At 31.4% G+C, this 26,195-nt stretch overlaps 1 protein-coding gene across 1 annotated transcript in view; it reads right to left on the bottom strand.

Annotated features, from left to right (window-relative positions):
• The window catches only part of LOC111628289 (ubiquitin domain-containing protein 2-like), a 35,318-nt gene extending 9,765 nt beyond the window's left edge, over nucleotides 1-25,553 (bottom strand). The window contains exon 1 of the mRNA XM_023372043.1: nucleotides 25,270-25,553. Within this exon, the coding sequence (XP_023227811.1) occupies nucleotides 25,270-25,348 (79 nt within the window). The 5' untranslated portion in view covers nucleotides 25,349-25,553. The remainder of the gene's footprint in view (nucleotides 1-25,269) is intronic.
• Nucleotides 25,554-26,195: the final 642 nt, after the last annotated feature.

Below are 26,195 nucleotides of genomic sequence, written 5' to 3'. Positions count from 1 at the left end.
AGATTTACTCACTGCCACAGGGTGGAAAACCCACTTTGGGAATCACTGATCTAGACAGATATTACACTCCAAAACTCACAGGAGTTCTACAAACCAGATTATTACACCCCTTTATTCGTACTACTGAAGTCATATCACCAGTTTAGTTATAAAATAGGAACATTCGACATAGCAAAATAGCTTTAATCAGAAGAGCATACATCCACTGCTTGGATATCATGAACACCATAGCATAACTTAAAAATAGCTACAAAATGTTACAATATAAAATAATATAGAACTGGTACATTGAGTTGAATACCAATTTAGAAACTGTCCACACCCACAGAATGCCAATACAATCAACAGTTCCATCAAATAGCAGTGGTGTGCCATCCTTGTATTTTCTAAAATATAAATACATATTGCGCAATTATTTTCATATTTTAATGTATTTTGGATTAATTAAAATTAATATTTTATTACTAGCAGCAAGGACCCACTTCGCTGGGTTTTTATTTGTGGGCAAAAAGTAACGATAGTGAAGATTAAGATAATTACATTATAGCCAATCTTACCCATTTTCACAAAATGCAAGAATTAGGTTTCCCATTTCCAGACGTTTCCAGAGAATTTTTACATGAGCATAAAAATATGTTTGATTTCCCGCAAAAGCGCAAAAAACTGCCTGTAAATCTTGCATGCCGCTTTATATTAACACTTCCTGGTCCCGATTCTATTTCTGAACGTCTCCTGTTCACGTCCAGTCAAACGAACTATTTTCAACGTTTCTGGAACGTTTACGATCGTTCTATAATCGAACCAATATTCGAATTTTATGTTTGAATTTAATTCGAACAAAACATTCGAAATAGAAAGCCACTTTCAACCACTTTCAGCCTCATATCTCCCACACCCTTATAGCTATCGAGACGCAACCACCCCTATGCACGAATGGAGACTTGGGGCTACTACCACATACAAACACCATTCACGTGCGATGTGTAGTTTTGGAGGAAAAGTGAAATATAGGGATATACATGTCCATTTTTATATATATAGATAACCGCATTATGTATCTTATTACAAATTTCTATACATGTGAAAAAAACGATAAGATTGCTATTATATATTTAAATATAAATTCATATATGCATGTTCCCAATGGAAGCACTGTATTGTTGAATACAAGATAGCTTCCATGACAAAAATATTTGGTGTAAAGCAGCCAGATTATAGGCATTTGCGCATGTGCTTTACAGAACACCAACCTCACGTGGTTTAGCCGGTGGAAACTACAAACCAAAATATCGTATAATGCTTCCAATGATTCTATTCAGAACCAGTTCTAGGCTGTTAGCCGCATGTCTGCTAGATATTTGGCTGCCCTCGCTTGATTATGTGAATTGCAAGTAGATTTATAACTTACCAGTAAATTCCTATCAGTTGGGTTATGTATTTATGATAGTTCTGTATAGTTGACAGAAGTTTTAAAAAAATTCATTAAAATATTTGATATATTTATTCTGCTTTCCTGTCTTGCATTAATTATAAATTTTAATGTTAAATTAGGGATATTACGATTTAGTATGTCCCATCTATAAGGAGATGCAGAAAAAAACATGTACAATTCTTGTACAATGTTAAAAATGAACTGTTACTTTGGCAGCATCATTTACAACTAAATTTAACGAATGAGACGCACAAGGTACAAAAAAAGCTCTAGAATTTATATTCCTTAAATTTACATTTATGTATTCATTGTCATAAAAATTTGTCTTTCCACTTCTTTCCCAAGACTACAAATATTCAAGTGCAAAGTAACCGGTTTCAACTTATTTCTACTTTAGTAGTTAAATAATTAAGAGATTAGGGAATTAGGGACATAAATAAATCCATGATGAAAGAGCAGGAATTTCACTTAAACAACTTAACCGAATCAATCTCTAGCCAAGTACAGTGGGAACTGATTTCTTCGTAATATTAGATGTAATAAAGATAGAAATGTTTCCAATTCAATGAGAGTGACCATAAAGTTGTAAATTTTGGAAATTTTCATGGGCATCTGGTCCTAAAACGAATTAGTTAGAAAACAAATGACGGACATCTATTAAGTTTAACATATTTAGATTTTTACAGCTATGGTAAGAAATGTTTAAAATTTACAACAACCTGTTGCATCCTCTGAGGTATACTAGTGATGCAACAAAAAGAGGCATTTGACATTGACCAGTGTTGGCACCCTGGGGGTTTGGCAGTCCATGTGCATGAACGCTCTGCAACCGTCTTCGATTCCATCCATTAGCCACTGGTAGGGAGCTATTTGACAAGTGGATTGTTTTAAGATTTTATATTATTTTTATGTACGTTTCTTTACAAAGCTATATTTAATTATAATTTTCTTTAAAAATATATTCATACAATTGAAGAATATTTTGTACCAGGTATGTATATCCACCACACATTTTATTTCACCAAGTACGTTTTTATAATTTTATTTTTAATTTTAGCCTTTATATCATGACTAGCGATTCAGAATGTAATTGTGATATTAAAAATATATTTAGAGAAGTCTATGGTTTTTACTGGCTCATTGAACAAACAAATACGAATGGACCCTAGACCATCACTGACATGCAATTAACTGATTGCCCCTGGTAGTCGGCTTCTTACAGAAACACGGCTTCCCTATCATCAAATGTCATGGCATGCCACTGTCAAATAGGCAAATAATTATAGATTACAACCATACACACTCATCCATCTACAAGCAAATGGTTAAACTTTGCTTCTGTAGAAACTCCACAGTCTACAAGTTACTATAGAACAGTAAAAATGATATATAGACTAAAAAACACATCACGCATATACTCTATCCCAATAACAGATGAAAGATTTAAATGTTAACTTGTGTACATAGATTCAACAAATAGATCATTCGACACAGGCTCGAAAAGCACAAGTATGACAACAATGATGATAAACCAACAATTACTTTGGCACAGTACGCAGGGTGTCCACACAACTAAATGAAACTAAGATTATAAAACTGGTCTCTGATGATGATCATTGCAGATTTCCAGTGTCTCAAGTGTTTTTAAAAGTGACATTAAAAAGTGAATGCATTAACTATAAAAATTCATCTCATCAGTGCATGGATGCATGGAGCTCTTTCTTCACTAATCCTCAGAAACAAGAGGCAGCTTTATAAGTAGAGAAAATGTAAATTATTAAGGCAGAACTGTGCTTAATTATATTAAACAATAGTAATTTTTCAAAATCTTTAAGTTAAACTTTATATTTTAAAATTATACATATTCTTATTATATGAATTTTTTAACTTTAAACAGTAACATCATTGAACGTTTAAACATTCCTTCGTGAATTTTGTATTTTTCGAATGTGAAACCTGAAGTACATTTATGAAATAAACTGAAAAGGATCATTTATCTTAAATAAACCTCTTGCTGGAAAGTGTGAAGGATTTGTAGATCTGTGGTTTTGTTCGTGGCATTATAAAACATATTTTTGTTTTATATAAACAAAACGGATGAAAAGAATAAATAGATACTAAGTCGAATTCACCATAATATAGTGGAACATTGTTAAATAAATAGGGATTATTAAATGAAAAGTTATATTATTTTCATTTCTGCTTAAGAAGTTCATGCCTAAAAAGTTTTCTAAATTGAAAATCTTAGTTTTACTGTACATACAACAGGTTTCCCACAGGAAAACCTACAATGTTAGCAGGTTATCACTGCAAATTTCCCTAAGAACACACTAAATTACAGTCTGGCCATTTTTTAAATTATTAATAATAAATATAACACTTCCCATGACCAATTACAAAGACTTTTTTTTAAGATGGTAGATCGACTGGCTTAAGTTGGAGTGGGGAACACATTGTAATCAATGCTGCCAAGAAAATGCAATGAAATTATGAAACTTAAATAATAAAACCTACCAATCATTAAATTTTCCAATTGATCAAACTGTTTTTAGGTTAACTGAAACAACAACCAATGATAGCTCATTAGCATATATACTGTAGGTAAGTGTATTTATATATACAAACAAATCTCTATTGATGTTATTGATATATCAATAAAAATGTAATTTGTATATTTTTATAAATAAAAATACAAAAAACAATTTGAAAATTCATCTTCTTTGAACTAATTTTCAAATCAATTGTTGTCTATTAATTATATAAGTAAATGACAATTGTTTTTGGCACAGTTATTGACCATCTTGCTCAAAACATGAAGTTGAAACAACAAAATCTTCAGGTTTGCGGTTACCTACAATTATTTTTAGAAACGATTTTCTATATATTTTAGCCAGATTATCAGGGCTGTGGAGTCAGAGTTGTCAAAAATCTGCCAATTTCGACTCATTTTTACTTTCCAATTTGTTATATATATAAAATGGAAAAGTATTGGAATTGTGTCAAATTTGACCCTCCGAGTTTTTTGTAAATCTACATGTTTGGAGACCTCCTGAACCCAAAAAATGTCAAATAAAGGTGGAAAATTCGTCTGTGTGAATTGATGTCTAATTTCTATATTCTCTGTTCTGAGATATTAAACAATATCTTAAAGTTTAATAATTCGGCACAGTAGAGCTTGTGCATAAAGGGACATTAATGCTATTAAATTTTGGTTCTTAATTAAAGATAGACATAATAGACATGACAGAGATATAGAAGGAGTCATATCTCCAGTGCAGGTGAATGCTAATACAGTGGTACCTCAGGATACGAATGCCTCAGCATACAAAATTTTCAGGATACAACATGAAATTCAAACATATTTTTGCTCCACAATATTAACAAAAACTCACTATACGACGTTACATTAGTTCGCAGCGCCATTTTTTATTCACTTCTGTTCATTGGTCTCAGTCCGCCTGTTTACTTTGTCGTGGAAGGATCTCGCTCAATAAAGGAAATCTTGAGGTATTATCAGAAACTGACTGATTTTATTGAAAAGAAACATTCCGAAAAGGTTCACACTGGTCATATTGCTGCTCAAAGTAATGACATTTGCCAAAGTCATTTTAGAAACATTTTAAAAAGTAGGCAAAGCCAAACCTCCTTGGATAGATATTTTACCAAGCAACCTCTATCCAGTGAAAGTGCTGGTGGAAGTGAAGGAAAGAAAGCAAAAAGCAGTGAATAAAAATTAAAAAANTTGAATTTACCATATAAATATATATATATACATATATTTTTTTAATTTTTATTCAAATTTTTCAAAATTATTCAAAATTTTTTTTTATAAAACTTCTCTCTACCCTCAAAATTAAGCATTTTATCATTTTATAATAGCACAGTAAAACATGTTAACATGTTCTCATCTGAGATGTTAGAATATGAAGGGGGAGACAATTTAGTTCAACCACTTTGAAGCTTAATAACTCCTGTGTTAAACCATCTGAATCCAATTTAAAAACCACAGAAGTTATAAGGCTTCAAACAGGATGAACAAAATCATGTCCCTCCCACACACACAGTCTAACATCCATACATACAGAAGAAAAAAACGAATCATTCACATATCTTGACATTTCAAGGTGTCCTGAGTCCAAAAATGTAAAAATTTGGGAGAGATCAGTTTTTAACCGATTGTTACACTTTCCCTCCTGTTATATATAACAGCCAGGAAAGTAAAAATTATCAAATACATATTTATATATTGACTGTGTCATTACTAGAGAAGTGTTTTTAGCTTTGGAATAAAAATGTTTCTATGTTCTATCTTTATTAGAACTCTATTGAATCTTTTATTATGTGGTCACACAAATTTCCAGAGCCTATTTTGATAACAAGTCCGCCCCTGATCTGAGCTGGATGGTAAGGCAAAGTCGGAGTCTGTAGATTTTACACAACTCCACAGCCCTGCAGACTATAACTGGACAACAAGAATACAGTAGAACAAACTGGTGATAGAACAAATGGCAATCATTAATCTAGAACTTAATTATAAATAAACAAACGTTTACAGTCAATCTCTAGAATTACTTTTCTATACATTTTTAGCCTGTGCTGTCATCTAAATTTATGAAATACCAGCTAAAATTTATACAAAGTTTGTTCTAAAGAATGTCAGCTAGCTTAAATTTTTGTGTTTTTGTTTTATATTTGAAAACTGCTAATAATAAAGCCAAAAAGTGCTATTTATTTATAATTAATTTATAAATTAAAAGCTGTTTATTCTAATGTAGTCATACAGTTTGTTGTTTGCAGTTCAATAATCGTCACCTTCTTTGGAATTAAACACAAAAGTGCTAGAGCAAAATGAGAGGCAAATGGCCTGAAATGCATTTCCTTTTGTAAAAAATAGAAAATAAAGAGTATTTTTTTCAATCAAAAAAGTGTTCCTGTGTTATAAGTTCTCCATAGCAATTTTGTGCTTAATTCCAAAGAACAAAAGAGAAAAAACAAAAAGCAATCAAGTACTAAATTGTCAGCTTATTACATATGCAAAGTTCATTGATAAATTTAGAGATTTACTGAAAGATTATATAAAGAGTTTATTAACAGAGTTATAGCAACAAAAATAGAAATTCAATTTAAACTAAAAGATAATTTCAAAAATAATCATTTGGTTCACAACTACATATTCATTATGAAGCAAATATTTTATTGAGTCTGTGATATCACAACAAACAATTTAAAAATAGATTATTAATGATAATGTCACATGTATACAATATCAACTAATTCCCTAATCTTTTAATTCTCAATAAACTTTTATATACATGTAGTAAGTCAAAAAATAACAGTAATAAAAGCAAGCAGTTTCCCAGTTTGTACATAAGCAAACTTAATACAACTGTTCCTCTGAATTGTTCAAAGTCTGAATCAATTTTACCCATTGAAAATAATGGAAAGTGAATTAATCTGTTTCCAGACCCTAAACCAGGGGTGGCCAACAGTTTTGCCCCCGGGCCGGATTGGAAAGAAAACTTTTTCCACGGGCCGAACCAGAGGCTGCCCTAGGAAGGTTTTGAGGTGGTGCAAGATCTCATTGTGGTGTCAGCCTGTAGAGACTGAATTGTAAATAGAGATTACAGATACATTTTTCACATTATCATGCTTTATCAACATTCTATGCTGTCTTAAGAGATTTGTAATGGAGGGTTAACTCTAAACACACAGTGAGTTGTTGACCTTTGTTTTTTTTTAGGCATCAGAATTTTTCATTGAACTATTCAGACTTCAATACCTAATATTGAAAGATTGATCGCAGGCCACATAAATTCATTAGATAGGCCAGGTCTGGCCCGCGGGCCATATGTTGGCCATGCCTGCCCTAAACAATACCCATTTTGATAAACAGCAAATAAACACAATTTGAGATAAAAATAATACAATTAAATGCCCTAAATAATAAATTAAAACATGAGAATAATAAATATGTAAATAGAATATAATAAAATGAAAATTACATTTACTGGTCACACACCACTGGTCACACACATGGCATCTTAAATGCAGTTGCCAGATCTGTGCCATGCTTCTTGATAAATTCCTTTTTCACCTGAATTGTCAATACTACAACTATCTTTTTAGGCTTTGTTGCTTTTAAACACTTCTTGCATGCCATGGTTATAGGTAGGGGTTAGATATATAACCAAATACCATAAAAATAAATGGAAAAGCACTAAAAATACACAAGCATAATGCAAGAGATGCCTTTTCAGTGAGAGCAATACAACTTATGTGCACGGCAGTATGTATACACAGCAAGCATATTTTTTCACTGTGCATACATTCTGGATCTAATTTCTCTTAAATTTAGCATTCAAACTCTGGAACATTCAAAGTACAAGATATTACTAATATTGTAATATTGTACAGTATATATATTTTAATCAGAATTTGACTTCATTTTTAAGCTTACCATATTAACTGAGTTATTAACACACAGATTCATGAGATTTGTAGTAACATTCAGGAAGACTAAGTTCAAAGCCACCAGAAATCATACATACTATGGGAATATTACAATCTTCACATGGAATGGACTTTAATAATGAATTATTGTTAATTTTTATTTATTTAATTCAATTTAATTTTATTATAAAATTAAGATTGGAATAATAATCCCATATCAAACCTCTTTACAGAAAGTTTTGTTTTTTTTGGACACTAATGGTGCAAACTCAAGTTTATTTGTGTCAAACAGCAAGTTACTATTATACTAACAGAGTGAATGTTTTTTTGCCCATTACACTATTATATATTATATTTAATAGTTATATCACGTCATTAATGTATGCAACTAATTAGAGTAAAACCTCTCCAGATGACCAGATTTTTAGAACAAAATTTTTATTCCATAGAACTCTGTTTTTAATCCTCCTTAAGATGAATACCCCTACCCAACCAACGACTCCCTGGATTCAAATCTCTGTGTGAAATACCCTCTTTGAAATGACCAATTTCATCATCTGGATGGGATGATAAAATCAAAACTGTGGACATGTACAGTACAATGTTGGGCATGTTGCACAACAGAACATCTGATTTTCAGAAACAGATTATTGATGTTAAGCAGGTGACACCTGGAATTAAAATTTTTCTAATATCTTCTAGAGACTTTTTATTAATTAAAAATCAGAAATAATTCACTCAACTTTTATCAACGTTTACACATCCTTTTTTCCCCTTACATACATCTTAAGCCAGATTCACTCCAAAGACAGATCCAGGAGAAATCTTAGAAGGATGATTTTTAATTTGTGTAATACAATGAAAGTTTTATCATTCTAATAATTATGTAAAATAAACTACATAAACAGACAACATAAAAATGTAAAAAAAAATTGATAAGTAAATTTTAAAAAACTTCAAAATATAAACATTATTTTTAAGAAATAACAAAGCAGTAAAAAATCTTAATCCAGAGAGGAGTGTTTCCTCATATCACCCTTTGAATTTGTCCCAAGTTCATTTGAACTATTTAACAACATTGTAGTCTTTTGACTTCAGCTATGAAGGATTAAAAACACAGTAATAAACACAAAAACCAACTGCTAATACCACTATAACAGATATTAAAAGCAGCCACCTGTTAGCCTTATGCAGGTGTGCACATCAAATCATGTTTAGGAACATCCAGCATAATATAGCCACATCGACAGAAGCAATGATGTTGTTTCTCAGTTACAGTATTTTGTGAATTTGCACAATATGGGCACCAATGTTTATTGAACACAATGTATCAATTCAACTGATGAAATTTGCACATTCCACATGATATGCTAGACAGACTTGAACAAGAATAGGGTTATTGTTTCATAAGCTATCCTGTTTAATATTGAGTTAGAAGTCATTTCAAAGTTTTTTTAATGCTGAATATGAAACATCTTTTAGAATATTTCAAAGCTTAACTGAACCAGTTATTTTTAAATTACAAAATATAAGATATTTAGATGAATTATTAATGTAAAAAAAATTAGAAAAGTTTGACAGGATTTTCAGCCAACAGTCACTAAAAACAAATTAGCACACTACAAAAATTAGGAAAAAATTGACAAACCCTCAGCATACTAATTCTACTAGAGGAAGATACAAGTTTGTGTATATAAGAGAGCTGGCTAACATTTCATTATATGATACAGAATGAGAAAGTAAGAAGACAGTTGCCAGAACAGGATAAAAAAAGAAAATGAAAGATAGCCAGGTAGCGATAAAAACAATCACTGCAAGAAATCTGAAACAGAAATTAGAGTTTAACAATAGGTTAAATGAAATAAAATCATTGTTAAAGAAAAGAATTTAACAATAATAAAAATAAATTAAAATGGTATCTAATAATTATTATAAAAAATTCTTGTCTAGTCTGTAAAGGAATGTGGTTGTGAAACGAAGAACCTCCCCCCCACACAAAGTTTGTTCATGATTAGTACATGAAGCGAGAAGACCTTTGCTTTTTGTATACAGCATGGCAGAAAAAATCTATTTTCAAATGTATGCAAAGATGTTAAATTTATTAATACAGAACTGATTGTTATATCCTATTTAACTTCAGAGAGTTTATGTTTTTGAATGTTCAAAACTAGGAATAGATTATTAAAAAACAAATTCAAGAAATATTTGGTTCACTTATTTATGTTCTATTTTGATTGGATTCATTTATATCAACAGATTTTACTATAAACAGATGTTTCTGATTTTTAAAAAATCAATTTATATTCTTAAAATTTGTAAAGAATTCTTCTGAAGATGGATACTTAACTCTAAAAGTATGAGAAAATCTGTTTTGTGTTAGTTTCTTTTTGATTATTTGCATATATTTCTATAGGCTGTCTACTGAAACATCTATCCAGGGGCAAAAGAAATCTTTCCAGCATTGGTTAGGTTAAGTTGTGAACTGCAACGGGCATGTACTAAATATTATATCACCATAATATGCATAAATTCTGCAGTTTATCCGCAACCAGTGCAACATACAGAGAATACCAGACAGCAATTTCAGTAGTACAACAGTGTGTTAAATTTACAGCATAACAAACCACAACTCCTTTAGCACATTTTATGGACTGACCAGACACCGTTTTCCCAGAACTGAGTGTACAACCATAACAACATGCATCGTTGGACAAAGCATGCTTCATAATGCGACGAGCAATGCCAATTTTGTGTCGACTTAAATTAAAATGAAATATTCACTCATTCCCCTTGCATAGGAAATTTGCAAATTAATTAATAAACTGTGTTTAAAAATTTTTTTTAATTTTCTTGATTAACAAATATATGCACCAATTGCCTCACTCTAGTGCCAAATTCATTTCTAATTTATAATCATTATATCCAAATTTAGCCCAATAATTTACGGCAGTTGTGGAAGTATATTTTCTTGATTAAATATCCATTTATTAGTGATGTTTGCTAAAAATAGATTTTTAATGGCATTGGTGATGATTAATAAAAATAAAATTGAAGTCAACATATTATATCAAATTTATAATTGCATATGCTATCCTATGATGGCAGCAAATACTTATATTAGTGTTCTTTTCATTTTAAAAATTTTAATGTTAATTTATTAGTTTAGTGTTGCATGACAAATTATACAATAGGCTTATTTAATTATTTGTATGATTTAATTCAAATTTTCCAAACTATGCAGTAATAATTACTAAATAATTTGTAAATTATCATTTTATTTTGTGTGCTAGCATGCAATAATTTTTTTAGGGAAATTTCATGTTCTGAAAATATTCTGTGCTTCTGTATTATGCTAAATTATCTTAAATTGACTCTTTTCAGTTATTTTAGTGCTAAAACAATCACGCATCATACAAATACACTCGTACAATACTGAAAAGATCTTTCTCACCTTGGATAGATGTTTTAAGTGGACACCTTATATGTACAGTACATATATATACTGTATGTGTGCATACATGTGTGTATAAGCCCCAATAAAGTATATCAAATATAAAACAAGATCATATTGTGCTTTGGAAGATTTTGATTCAGATCATTTTCTATTAACTTGTTTATATTTCTGTTTTGTCAATTTGAATTTCAAATAGATTATAAACAAATCAAAAGTCCAACTAACACATTGACTGATACAGTATGGTATAAACACACCAAAGGAAAACCTCACTTCAGTCCAGTGACAAAAAACAGTCTATAACGGCAATTGCATCAACCACAAAGACGAGATGCAAATGTCAAAGGTATGGAAAGCGCTTTACAGTGTATCATTATAATTACAATTACCCAAACCTCTCCACATGGTTGGGCACACCCGTTTAAATCTGAATCTCACGGATGTTCTTTTGAAGCATTCTATTCATAGAACTATTTTAACCCAAAGCACGATCAGAGAGAAATCCAAAAATGTTTGTGAACATTTCTACAATTTCATTACTGGACTGAAATGAGGCTTTTCAGGGACGAGTTTATACTATAAAAAGTCATTATCTGATTTTTTATAATACATGCAATTAAAAAAAAATAGTGAAGCATTGTTTAAGCATTCAATAAACTTAACATTTGTCATTTATTCATTTTAATATTGAAAAAGTTCATAAAATTTATTTTGTTAAGAAAATAAAACTAGTAAAATGCATTTAAAATTATAAGAATACTTCAAAACTATGTTCAAAAATATTTTCTTCTTTTTCTATATTTAAAAACAAATTTCTCAAATGTAAACATTTTACCAGTTATCTTTATTTATAGATATATTTTTATTAAACATGACACTGACAAATATAAAATGACATTGCACCTTAAAAATGTACTTCACCACTTTTTGATGTTAAAAAATAAATTACGTATGAAAATCTGGTATAAACATATCAAAATTCTTCTATTTATATAAATGCACCACAGAATTCATCAATATTAAGTAAGATAGACAGATTTTCAATTACTTTTAATGTAAAAAATTTGGAAATAATATTTATTTTTTAGCATTATATATAACTGAAGGTATTCAGAAACCAGCAACAAATTGCTTAACTTTCCCAGTTTCACCAGGAAAGTTTGTAACATATACTTTTGTTGGACTATATTCATTAAAAGTTACATTGCTCCAAGCAATGCTTGGAGCAACAATTTTTTGAAAAATTTTCCAGAAATTTTCCTGTTGTTGTTGTAACAACCAGGAAAGTAATAATTATGTATGCCTATAAATATCAACTTCCCGAAACCCAATGTATTGATACTAAGCCAAATGATCACTGTAATTAATTGGGCTATTAATATGCTATAATTAATAATCAGAAACTAAGTACAGTGGAACCTCGGTATACGTCTGCTTTAGAATACGTCAAATTCGGAATACGTCCTGTTTGGACAAAACAAATTTTGCTCGATATACGACTTTTGTTCGGTATACGACTTAATTATACTCGCCATCTATGAACAACTGTCGGTGTACTAGACCAGACTAGACATTCGCGGTGCCACAGTTTATAACTTTGTTAGATTTCTTCTGATTTTAATTTGTAAGTAAAATTTTATTATTAATCATGAATTGCAAGAAGGCAAATGAAAAGCAACAGAAAACTAAAAAAATTACTAGAATCACAACTGAAAAAAGAGATTGTTGAGAAATACGAAGGTGGCATGCGTGTTCGAGATTTTAACTGTTGCATACCGTATTCCGAGAACGACGATATCGACAATCGTGAAAAATAAAGACATTATTAAATCTGCTAACATTGCGAAAGGGGTTAAATCAATTTCTAAACAGAGATCGAAGACATTANGCTATCATCCAGATTCGAATCCCCATTTGCTATTTTCAAACGGCACGTGCAGCGCGTGCTGCGGCACGTGATGAGACGAGCGCGCGCGCTACCGTTCGGCAATCGGCGCGAGCGTCGCTACGCCGCTAGCGACGCCACTCGAGAAATTTATTTATTTTATTCATTACGTTTTTAATGCTATAAAGAAAAATCGATACAGCATTGAACGTTAAAGTCGTTTACGTTTTAATGGGGATTTTAGAAACGTTTCTATCGAGCGGTATTTTTTTTTCTGGTTTTTTCTCTTCTTTTTTTCGAATTATTGAGCTGAATGACGCGTCGGAAGATGGATAAAGTTGCCGTGTCAGTTTTTAATCTAGTATCTCGTGCTGCGATGCGCACCGGCTGACGTGCCTGCAAACAAGACAATCAAGGGTTCTCGAGTGACACTGCTGCTAAAGTTACGTTTTGTCTGTCAGTCGGAGGCAGCTGGGCTGTCAGTCCCGAGTTACTCGGACTAAACCTAAGCTGGCTTTGATGGACAGTCTGACATGACCAAACTCTCTTATCAGTCTGCCGACTGGGTGGCATGCGGAAAACTTGCATCGTCAACGGAACCTGGAACTGGTCCAGTTTCGAACAATTGGAGTGATGGCTCCCTGGAATATTCAACTGCAACGTGCGATAACCTATTATAAAGATATATACAATTAAGTTGTTGAGAGTGGCTAAATGCATTGTCTTGCGTGAGGAATTCATAAATAGAGCTCTCGCTTTAATTTTGGACGGTTTTAACGTGGATTTAAATTAATTCGGGAATTAAAAAAATAAATTAGTATTGCTGCGTGATCGATTCGAGCGCTGGTGGATCATACGATTTCTCCTCATTGAATTTGATGCAGCATCGATCACATGGTCCTTTTCAAACGAATCATTTTTCATTTAGCCATGTGCAACGAGATGAATTGTAATAAGGAGTGGAGAATATTAGTTTCCTTACTGCGCGTCACGTGATATCCGAATGTCGAAGAGGTGGGCCTTCGAACGATATGGTTCCTAAGACTGGAGTTCTTCGTTCTCTTCACGTGAACATTTCAAGAACGGGCGATTCGGGAAGGCTGTGCAGCCTGCCGACGATTAAGTACGCCGAGTCACGAAGGTAACCGGCTGCTAATTAATTCTATCCATCGGAAAATGACGTAGGAAATGTCCATTAATGCACGCCATAGGCAATTAGCGGATAGAGACGCCAAATGCCTGACGATTGGAATTTCAAAATTTAATCTTAACTGTCACGTGACGGGGGGTTTCTGCGCGCTCTTTTCCGTCACGTGACGAATGTTAATCTGGACCCTGTCACATGAACGAAAAGGATATTTCCTGCAGCCATCGGCACGATTATTTTTGAATACGTCACGATTAGGTTAGAGGCATTTAAATGGTTTACAGCCGGATCACGTGAAAGGATTTAAATTCAGTTTGGCAAGTGGGTGATCTCTCTCTCGTGTTTGTGTGTGTGTGTGTGTATATAGCCTATATATATATATATATATATATATATATATATATAAAACAACACTAATTTTTTTTTTATCTTTTCTAAGTTATTTTTAAGTTATTGTTACATTACGTTATGTAAGTTAAGTTTTAGTATCATTTCCCTTCTCTCTCTCTCCTGCCACCAGTTTATACCTCCATCGTCGTCTATCCTCAAAGGTAAAGTGCAAATAAAACTACATTTTTTTTAAATCAATTATTATTCTACTATGGTTATTTATATATTTACAACTACAAAATGCATTTTTCAGTGTTTTCCTTACTATAGTTATTTTTTTTTAATGTACTACTTAGCTTTAATTTGAGTGTGTTTTTCATGTTGGAACGAATTATTTGGTTTTACATGTAATCATATAGGAAAAAATGATTCACCTTACGACATTTTCATGATATGATCTCAGTTTCAGAACGGATTAAATTTGTATCCTGAGGTACAAGTTACCATGTCAAATTTTGTTTTTTAATCTTTACTCCATCCTGAGATATTAAATGAAATAGATGCCAACACACATGGAATTTTTCCTCTTTTTGTTTGGACCTTTTTGGGTTCAGGTCTCAAAACGTCGATTTGCAAAATACCCAGAGAGTCAAATTTGACACAATTTACAATATTTTCCCATGTTATATACATAACAGCCAGGAAAGTAAAATATAAACAAGAGAAATACTTTCAATATATCATTCACTAGATGTCTTTACATAGGAAATGAATACTAGTTTGGATTCTTGTAAGCACAGTGCAAAGAATTAGTTGAGTGATTTCAATTATTTAGTAATGATAAGAAGAAATAAATTACATTTACCTCCAATACACTTCTTATTTTTCTTTACAGCTGCTTCATACAACTCCCATATATTACATTACAGATATCCCAGTAGTATGTAATCTCATCCTAGATGAGAGAGTATATTCTTATCAACATTAGCAATAGAAATACATATATGCTCTTGTAATTTAACTAAGAATTAAGAAGAGAAAATTAGAACACTGATGATGATCATTAGCATTTCTTGTTGAAGTTTTTATTTTTAGTAAAAATGCAGAAGAAAGAAAATTAAAATTGGACATGTGGTAACCTGATGTTATCATAGATAATATTTTTCTTATTTTTCAACATTTAACATTTTCATGATCTGTTGATTGGTGACAACACTGAACATTTTTGCTGTAAGCTCTCCCTATCCTTTTTTGTTCTACCCTTCCCCCTTTTTCTTCAGATGTGGATTAATCGTGTGAAGTTATAATGTTAATATACGTTCCTTTTGTGTTTGAATAAAAGTTTTTGTTAACTAGAAAAGTGTGTGTTACAGGTTCTGACATCAAGTTTCAACAAGTTATAGGCCCAGATCACTTTAACTGTGCTATGAAACTTTCTAGACTTTACATTGGATATTTAGAAGTCAAGTCTAACTGGTCGACTTGCAAATATAAAATTTAAGGTGTTAAGAGATATTCCTGGTGTATTGGATGTTATTGAAGGAAAAATTTCGAAACCGGAAGAATTACAGTATTTTGACGAGTATAAGTCACACTTTTTTTACTACTTTTTGGGGCTCAAAATCATGGCGCGTCTTATACTCGACAGGTAACCATTTTTACAATGAAATTATCTACAGTAGTGTCCACTCTAGGGACCAACCTGTGCAGTGGTCCATTAAGCAGATGGTCCCTCAACTGAAAGGCTAGAGTACCTAGATTATCAGAGTAGTGACACATAAGTCATCACTGCCATGTTCTGTCGACTGTCGTCACGTGACTTCTGAGTTTACGTTAAGAAATGACGATTATTTCAGTTTAATAAAGGTATCGATTCATCCATCTGTCATATTCTCGAATAAAAAAAACGAATAAAATGCATCTTTAGACAATCCCATTAAAAAAGTTTTTTCTAAATTTTTTGTCTCAAAATAGGGGTGTGTCTTATACTTGACAATGACTTATACTCGTCAAAATACAGTAGATTCCGATGCTTCAAAGGAAGAAAGAACAAGGTATGAAAAAGAACTATTACATTTTACTAATTGCGATAGTAGTGCCTTCTTGGTTTTAACTTGCAATCTGTCTGAAGAAACTTTAAAGAAAGTCATGCATTTTACAACAGCACGAGACATTTGGTTAGAATTACATAGATTATTTGAAGGTGTCTGTGAGGACAAGGCTTACAATCTTTGTATGAAATTTTTTTGGTTATAAACATCAAGTTGGAGATGATATGGCCAGCCATTTATCAAAACTAAAAAACATTTGGAATGATTTGAATGTAGAATTGACAAAGGATGAAGGAATGGAAAGCTGCCAGATTTATTGTTAATTTATAAAGTCTTAGATACATTACTTGACGACTATTTTTCATTTAAGTCAAGCTGGCTTCTTATTTTAAAAAAGGATCATACCATAGATAATTTAACTGTTCAGTTGTGCTCATATGAAAGAGATTTAGCTTGTAAGAACAATTAAAAAAAAAATCAGGAGGTCTTAGTTACTAACACAAGTAAGAAGCTGTTCAAATCTATACCAACAAAAAAATCTAGTTTGGATGTAGTTTGTCACTATTGTCACAGATCTCATCACAAAATGAAGTATTGTTTCAAAAGGAAAACAGACAGTAAAACTAAACAAGAAAATAGTGTGTTTCCTGCAGGATCTCATAAAGATAATTGTAACATGACTCTCTTAACAATTATGTCGAATACAGCACTTAGTGAAAATGATGAAGACCATTGGTATGTGGACAATGAGGTACAAGTCATGCTATCTATCAACAAAATTTGTTTGGTAATTTTGAGCACTTTAAAGATCCACATTCAGTTACCACAGCCAGAGGGGTTTAGTGATGGTTCAAACAGTCTGTAAGTTAAAACAAAGTCTTTATGAACTTAAACAAGCTCCATGATGTTGGAACAAGAGATTTGGAGACTATTTTTTGAAATTAGGCTTCCAAAGGAGTGATATAGGTCCTTGCCTGTTCTTAAGAAAGTAGGTTCCTGTGAGAATAATGAAGAACACAAAGAGGATAAACCATATCATCAAGCAGTAGGTGCTCTTATATACTTGATGGTTGGTACATGCTCTGATATTGGTTACGCTGTGGGAGTTGCTTCAAAGTTACTTGAAGTTTATACTAATGAGAACTGGATAAATGTTAAAATGTTCCGCTACCTGAAGGGACACTCAATTATAGAATACTCTATAAGAAAGGATACAAGAAGGGCATCCTTAAGGCATACAGTGATGTTGATCACGGTGGAGATTTGGTCACTGGATATTCTACTTCCAGAGTTGTTTGTATTTATTCTGGCAGAGCAATCACTTGGCTTAGTCAAAGACAAAGTTAAGTTGCAATATCTACTACAGAAGCAGAAGTAGTGGCTGCAAGTGAAGCAGCACGTGAAAAAGTACTGTATGGCTGAAGCAATTGTTGAAGGATATCACAGAACTGAAAAAGCCTCCAGAGCTACAAATTAACAATGAAGCAGCAAGAAGATTGGCACAAAACCCAGAATACCATCACCGTACTAAACATATTAAAATAAGACATTTCTTTGTTCATGAGAAAGTTACTGATGGAACCATTGGGGTGGAGTGTGGCCACAGAATTCCAGGTAGCTGACATAATGGCAAAACCACCACAAAAAACAAGATTTGAATCACTTTGCAAGGACATGGATATCTAACAAATCATTCAATGAGGGAGTGTTGAAAAATAAGAAAAAATATTAACATTTTCATGATCTGTTGATTGGTAGCAACATTGAACATTTTTGCTGTAAGCTCCCATACCCTTTTTCTTCTACCCTTCCCGCCTTTTTCTTCAGACCTGAATGAATTGTGTGAAGTTGTAATGTTAATATATGTTCCTTTTGTGTTTAAATAAAAGCTTTTGTTAACTAGAAAAGTGTGTGTTGGAGGTTCTGACATCAAGTTTCAACAATAAACATAGTATTTAACTCTTGTTAGTACTAACTAATGGATAGTATCTATCTCAACAGCATTTATCCATCCATCAAATTTACATTTGAAACAAACTGCACAGCACTATCTCCTTTTTTAAAAGGCAAATCTCTAGCAAATATGTGGAAAATGATTTCTTAAAGATATCTTTAGTAATGAGGCCACCTTCAACCTATGTGGAAAAGTAACTATTATAATTAGAAAATTCTTGGGAATTCCATATCCTGCATCTGCAGGTGTACAGGAATACTACTAATAATTCAACAATCCAAAACTACAGTTTAATTTTATTTATTTTTGTTGATTACATAAATAACTAGATGCATTTCAAGCCGTAAAATGCAAGTTGGCCCAAAATGCATCTAGTAATTTGTATTGAATCAACAGTCTTTTAAAAATGAAAATATGCAAATATGATGTGGAACATATTTCACTAATACATAAAACAAATGACATGGACTTATACAGAACACTAGATTATGCATGTTTTCTGCCAACATAAATTCGTTAACTATTAAAAAGTAAGGATATGGAAACAAATTCAAAAATTCAAGTGTATGTAAGAAAGTCCAAAGTTAAATTTTTTGCACTAAGTTAAGATCAAATTTACAGTTTTTTTGTAGAGTACAATCATTATTAATGGAATTGTGCTCTTTGAGATGTTAGAGGAAAGAAAAGATGCTATGATTTTTCAACAAAATATGGAAATCTCCACATCTCCTCTACAGGAAATATGTTTCGAATATCACTTTTTATGAGCAATAGGAAAGAGCCCAACTTCAGCAAAGTCTTCAATTTTACTTGCTGGATTTTCTTTTGAATCTTCATGAAAAGACAAGTCTATTTCATTCTGTTACATCTGTAGTTGAGCTGCAAGAATGTGTTGCTGCTAATGTTGACAAGGATATGCAGTCAGATTTCTAGGAAGAATTTATTTATCACACTGGGGCATCTGTTGCATAATGCATGGGAACCATATTGAACATTTACAAGAAAAACTACATAGATATCAGAAATATAATAGTTACAACTTGTCTCATGTTTGTGTGTCTTGTAATTTTATTAACAATAAGAAGTTAAAATTGCCAAACTAATTCTTGGAAATACTATATTTTCTGTTATATTTGTCATTAGATGTAGCAGTGTCTCTTGAATTGCTTCATTTATTGTAAAATATATTAAAAGGATAAATTACTTTTAATTAAAATATCTAAATTTAAATTAGAGATAAGAGATGTTGATCCAAATACAGGGTGTTCCACTCAAACATCCCTAGTTTTGTGGATTAATTTAGGGAAAAGAAATATGAGTATGATACTGTAGATAATAATAATAGAAAGTATATCTGAAAAAGTTGGCTACTATATTAAATCATTAAATTTTCACATATGATTCTGATGTAGCAGGTACAATATCCAATTTATATGACACTTGATTTTGGCCCACATTCAAGCCAGCATCTTATAGGAGTTCCCCTGTTAATAATATCCACAATCTTGTAAGTAGAGATCTCATGTCTGGCACTTCTGTAGCATACACACAATGTTTGATATGCTCACAAAGAAAAATGTTCAAAAGAGATGATGTTGGATGATCAGATGGATCAAGAAATGTGGCTCCAGCAATCTAGACAGTGTGGCAACAATGGTCCTTCCAAGCATATACACGTGAAACTTGGAGTATTGACCAACATTCTATAAAATGTATTGGAGAATCCAATACATTTTATTCATATAGCTGAACAAATGGATTTTAAAGAATAGTTTAAAACTAGGAATGTTTGAGGGAAACATTCTGTACAGTTCTAAGGATAACTTATAATTTTTAATTCTACTTAAATAATACAGTACATATATAACAGTTTCATGAAAATATGACCTTTAGATTAAAAACAGCAGCAACCGAGAAAAAAATTATTTTTTCTATAACAAGATATAATACAATGTTACTATAACACTTATGTGCAGTGGCGTTACAGGAGTGGAGTTCCAGATATGGAAATTTATCCGACTTTTGGAGAAGCGTGAAGTACAAACATTTTATATAATACAATGTGTTTTTGGTACAAAGTAATTTAATAATTAAAGTATTTGACTAAAGTAAAATTACCTCATATCGAGCTATTAAATCAGCCTTAAAATAACTTGACAGATATCCAGCATATCATTTAGCATTAATTAAAATTGAGCTATTGGATTTATTGTTATAAAAACAACTAATCATGTAAGACTACTAAATTCCCCAATTCCAAATTCATCTTATATCAAATAACTGAAACTGATCCAAGATTACTCTGATCGTTCAAATCATGTATACAAATTAACTATAGCAATCTGATCAATTGCTTTCTGCATATACAAATGCAATCTAGGATCAACTAGATTGCAATCAAACTAATCAGAATGGAGGGTAGGATTATTTGGATCAAATAAATAAAACAGATTAAAGATGGCAACCTCCATGGTTAAAATCAAGCTTATAGTTGACAGCAAAGAAATATGCCTAACTCTTAATAATAAAAAGTATTTAAAACTTATAAATGGTAAATAAAAACATTACTATTAAAATATCTGGTAAACTGAGATAAAAAAATAACTATTAAGAGACAATTTGAGAAATTGTATGGCAAGAATGCATGACATGCACTCTCCCATTTTGTGAACAATTTTATTCACAGAGTAAATACGATTCAATCCTGCTTGTATACTTTCCACCAACTGTGAACTGCTAGGGAGGTCAGGACGGTCGCACCTTCCTTTCCTTCACTTGTCAAGATGGTTATTTTACGATAATGGTCCCGAGGGTAGGGACTTCTGCTCTATGTCAGTTGAGTGGAGGAAGAGTAATCGGGGTCGACGATAAGGCGTACACAGTATACGAGTAAAGGAGTCTACCATTTAACAATTAAACAAGAATTTATTAAAATAGACAAGATTAACAAAAACTACACATATGAATCGCAACGCTAAATACGCCTAAGAGCTCAAGAAAGAGTTTACATGGATTTTCATACCTCTTTGTAGGTTTCCACGAAGATTCAAGTTCATTAATGCACATTGATATCCATTAAGTGGTTATTAACGTAATCCAAATTGTCACAAATATAAAAGTTTGCGACTAACGGACAGTATTCGATGTGGGAGGTTCAGAATGTTTGGCAGGTTCGGAGATTCTACTAGACAGTATCTGATGTCATCGGCATGGCTTTCGTTAGGAGACTCCCCGAGAGGGGTAGGAAACCTTTTTTATAGCTTTTTGCTGGGAAAATCGGTCACGTAATCAGTTGTTATAGGAGATAAAAGTTATAGGTGTTCCTGAGACCCAAAACAAATGACAAAATATGGATGCTAACTATAAACTTTTGTGCAATTCGAGATGCATGCTATGTGAGAACAATAGAATGTTGACAGTTATGGAAGGAAGGTTTACACATTCCCAGCTAAGATCGTTTTTTCTTTCAATCTGTTATATAACAAAAGATAATTAAAATTTTTAGATTAATAAAATTCCAGATCTCACACAACTAACACACAACAGAAGCAATCTGTACAGCTTGATAAAGACTGATCTGATCTTACAGACTGACCCATCTGAAACGAAAAGTATATGTATCCCAGTATACAAACAAACAAATAAATGGTTTCTTATGCCATATAAATAAATTTCAAAACCTTCTAGTGAAGTTTCCTTTATTTTGGACTTGTCATTTATGTTGCAGAAGACTGTATCATAACTGTCAACATCCTATCTATTTGAGGAGTGATTAAGGACACTTGCTCCAACTATGAACATTACTATCTTCAACAATTACGGATTGTTTTAAATACAGACAGGACAACTTGCCAGATCCTACAATTTCCAGTCAATTGGGTTACTTCTGAAGAAAATTTATAGCTGTTTTTGTGTCAATGGTTCAACTTGCTTATTAAAATCAGTTATCCCCAACTTCTTACTCTTATCTACAGATTTCTGACATTAAAAGCCAAAGTTTTATCCTTGGCTTTGTAGAAAAATAGTGGTTTTTGCAACTTTTTAGTAATTGTTTGCACAAACCACTGTTGGATTTCTGGCAACATTTACATGAGTACAACAGACTGCAGTGCCATTACAAATGGTTTGCAAAGAAAATAAACAAACATTATGCATTTTTAGATTTGACCACTTTTTATTAGGAAAGTTTATTTCTAAATGCATTTTATATTTGCAAAGTCCCTGATCAGTTACTGTTATCCTCCTTATATCAAGAACTCAAAATATTGACCCCCTTCAAATTCATTAATTAGAAAATTTCCTGTATTATATTACTTAAGTAGAGTTCAAAAATATAAGTTATATTCATTGTACTCTGTACTGCACTTTGACCAACATGTTAAATTATTAACTGTAATTAAAATTTGTTATCCAAGATATTGTCAGATTCAATGGCTACATTATTTATTGGCTAATAAACATTCTTATTCCTACTTCTAAGCAAAAATTTTACACATTAAAGCTGTAAACATTTCTACAACCATAAAATAATACAATAAATACTGAATAAAAAATTAAATACTGTATTGTTTCAAATTTACAATGCAGTTTTTCATATTTTCAAGCTCAAAACTGGGACATATCTTAAGATGCTTCTTAAATTTGGATATTCTTTGTTACTTTCAAAGTCTGTAGTATTTCCTGTTTGTTTTATATTGTTTGTTATTTATACCTCATTTTAAACACAGTAAAATAAAACACAGTCTTTAATAAATACTTTTAGATTATAGTTTATTTTTAATCATCATCCAATTTTTCCTTAAAATTCACTATTCAGATTTGCAGGGAAAATGCCACTTTGAGAACTTTCTGACAAGGCTCCTATTTAACAGTTAGCCTTAGAAACTTTATAAGAGTCAATATTTTCATTCAATTAATTGGATTATCAAAAAATAAAAAAAATTAATATTTTCAAAATGCTATAATTAATTAGGCTCCAAATTCCTCCAATAGAAGTTGGATTTATATTTAGATTGTGTAGTCACTGCACTTATTTTAAAATATTTCAAATACTTTTGAATAATATTAAAAGTATTTCATATATATCACAAATATAATATTGAAAAATAGTTTTCATCATTATATTGTAGATTTCTTGTCTTACTTTGTGTGTAGCGTAGGTTAGAATACTTATAGGTAACAATATGGTTTTGGATGGTTACAAATGATCTGAATACAATATTTTTGGTTATTTGCATTGGTTTTGAATATGTCTTCATGTGCAGAAATCAAAGGAAATAATTCAAATGGTAATAATAAATTATAATAACCATTGAAACAAGATATAATAATGTTAGAAGAAAACTCTAAAGGATTAAAAGGAGTCAGGATGTTTATTTGGATTGAGCACTTTGAGATTTTTGATCCCATTTTCAGAACATTCAATGTTCTGACAATTCAAACAGAACAACTGTTCATGCATAACTCTGAATCTAACCGACCAACATTACTAGTTCAAACACATTGATTAGTTAGATTCAAAAAGTTATGTGCAAACAGTTGTTCCATTGAATTGTCAGAACATTGAATTTTGTTCCGCAAAGTGCTTAATGCAAATAAATATGCGACTCCTTTGACTCTTTCAAGATTTCTAATGTTTATATCCACTGAGTCATCTTTACCAGTTTTAAAATAAATCAACTTTTTCTTCATAACAATGAACCGATGGATGATTTGTAATTAGCATAAACATTTGCATAGAAAACCCCAAAAAATCCATAGTCAGGAAAGCTAAAATGTCATCAATTTATAACTTCACAATACTACTAACATTTTACATTTAGATTCTGATCTTAAGCAGTCAAGTTCATAAATACCAAAAAGAAAATATAATTTTTAGAAAATATTCATTGACAAATTACTAAAAAAAGAACCTTAATGAACTTTATAATTCAGTGAACTTGACAGTATTAAACAGAACATTTATTTCATTTCTAAATTATATAAATATTAATTACTTCACTTTTATGTTCAAATACACCGATCCAAGTAAAACTTGGCGCGGTACATTTAAAGACGACCTTTGAAACATCGTCACTAAGTAGGAAGAGGTAAATTCCATCATACGGGCAGAAAGATACGAAATCTCCACCCGATCGTACAGACACACTGATACTAACAAGAAATTTACAATACAACACCTTATATTCTCTGCTACTGTGGTTTATTATTACTTCAAAATCCTATGTAGTAATACACAATGTAAACTGGATTAAATGCACTTTATAGCACTGTAACCTTTTTTATTGTTTTGGCTTTGGAGCAACATTCATTTACACCACTCCTCTAACATATTTTCAGCCATGTGTAGACTTCTGTATGTAGCAATTCACACTTTATTTACATCAATCACCTGTACGATAAGATGCGGATGCGATTTGGCATCTTCCTACTATCACACAGATAAGCGGGAGTTTATCAGCTGTCAGGATACGTCACAATTACATAATATTTATATATTGAAAAAACCAGAATATAATTTAGATTTTAGAGGATTTTTTTAATCTCTAAAGCCTAAAAATTCTTACCATTCTGCTGAAAACTTCCGTCTGTCGATTCAATCGCCGACGAAGGTCTGCTGCGTGGCGATCCAATACAACTCCCCATTGTATTAATAGGAGAGATGACATTTCTTTATTACTACATCATCTATAACATTTTGACATTGATGAAAGTTAACAATGATTATCAACGACTCTTAATTTAATCGTAATTGTTTTTATAGTTATTTAACGTCAACGAAAAGTCCATAAGGGATGCAAAAACCACTCCTTTACAAACATTGCACTTCTTTCTTCCGCCTTCCTCCTTCGTGCGCCTCCTATCGGAATTTAAGGAAACGAAAAGCCAAACGATACAGGAAATTCGTTTAATTAATTTTATTTTTTGTTTCTTTCGTTTCGTTTTAATTAGTTTTATTTTAATTACTTTTTTCATTTTTATGTATTAAAAAAAGTAATTCGTTACAGAAAATGCTTATTATTATTACTTCTTTTTTTAATTTGGAAATAATTATTTTGTTATTTATATCTTAATAATTTATACTCGATAATATAAATTAGTCATGATGTCTTTTATGTGTTATTTGTAAATCTAAAAGGTAATTATTTTAATTTATGATATGTATGACGCTTTTCGTAAGATAGATGTCGCATTTTGTGAAAAGAACGTATATTTGTGCATTGACGGCAATGTTTGTGATTTCCGTTTTCGTTAAACCGGAAACGGAAATCACAAAAATTCAGGTTTTTGTAAATTTAAAAGGTAATTATTTTAATTTATTATGATATGTATGACACTTTTCGTAAGATAGATGTCTCATTTTGTGAAAAGAACGTATATTTGTGCGTTGACGGCAATGTTTGTGATTTCCGTTTCCGTTAAACCGGAAACGGAANTTTATGCGTTATTTGTAAATTTAAAAGGTAATTATTTTAATTTATTATGATATGTA

Source organism: Centruroides sculpturatus, unplaced genomic scaffold (genome assembly GCF_000671375.1).
Source record: "Centruroides sculpturatus isolate CEXI.00-Female unplaced genomic scaffold, Cexi_2.0 scaffold466, whole genome shotgun sequence".
NCBI lineage: Eukaryota > Metazoa > Arthropoda > Arachnida > Scorpiones > Buthidae > Centruroides > Centruroides sculpturatus.
This window is presented reverse-complemented; position numbering and strand designations above follow the sequence as displayed.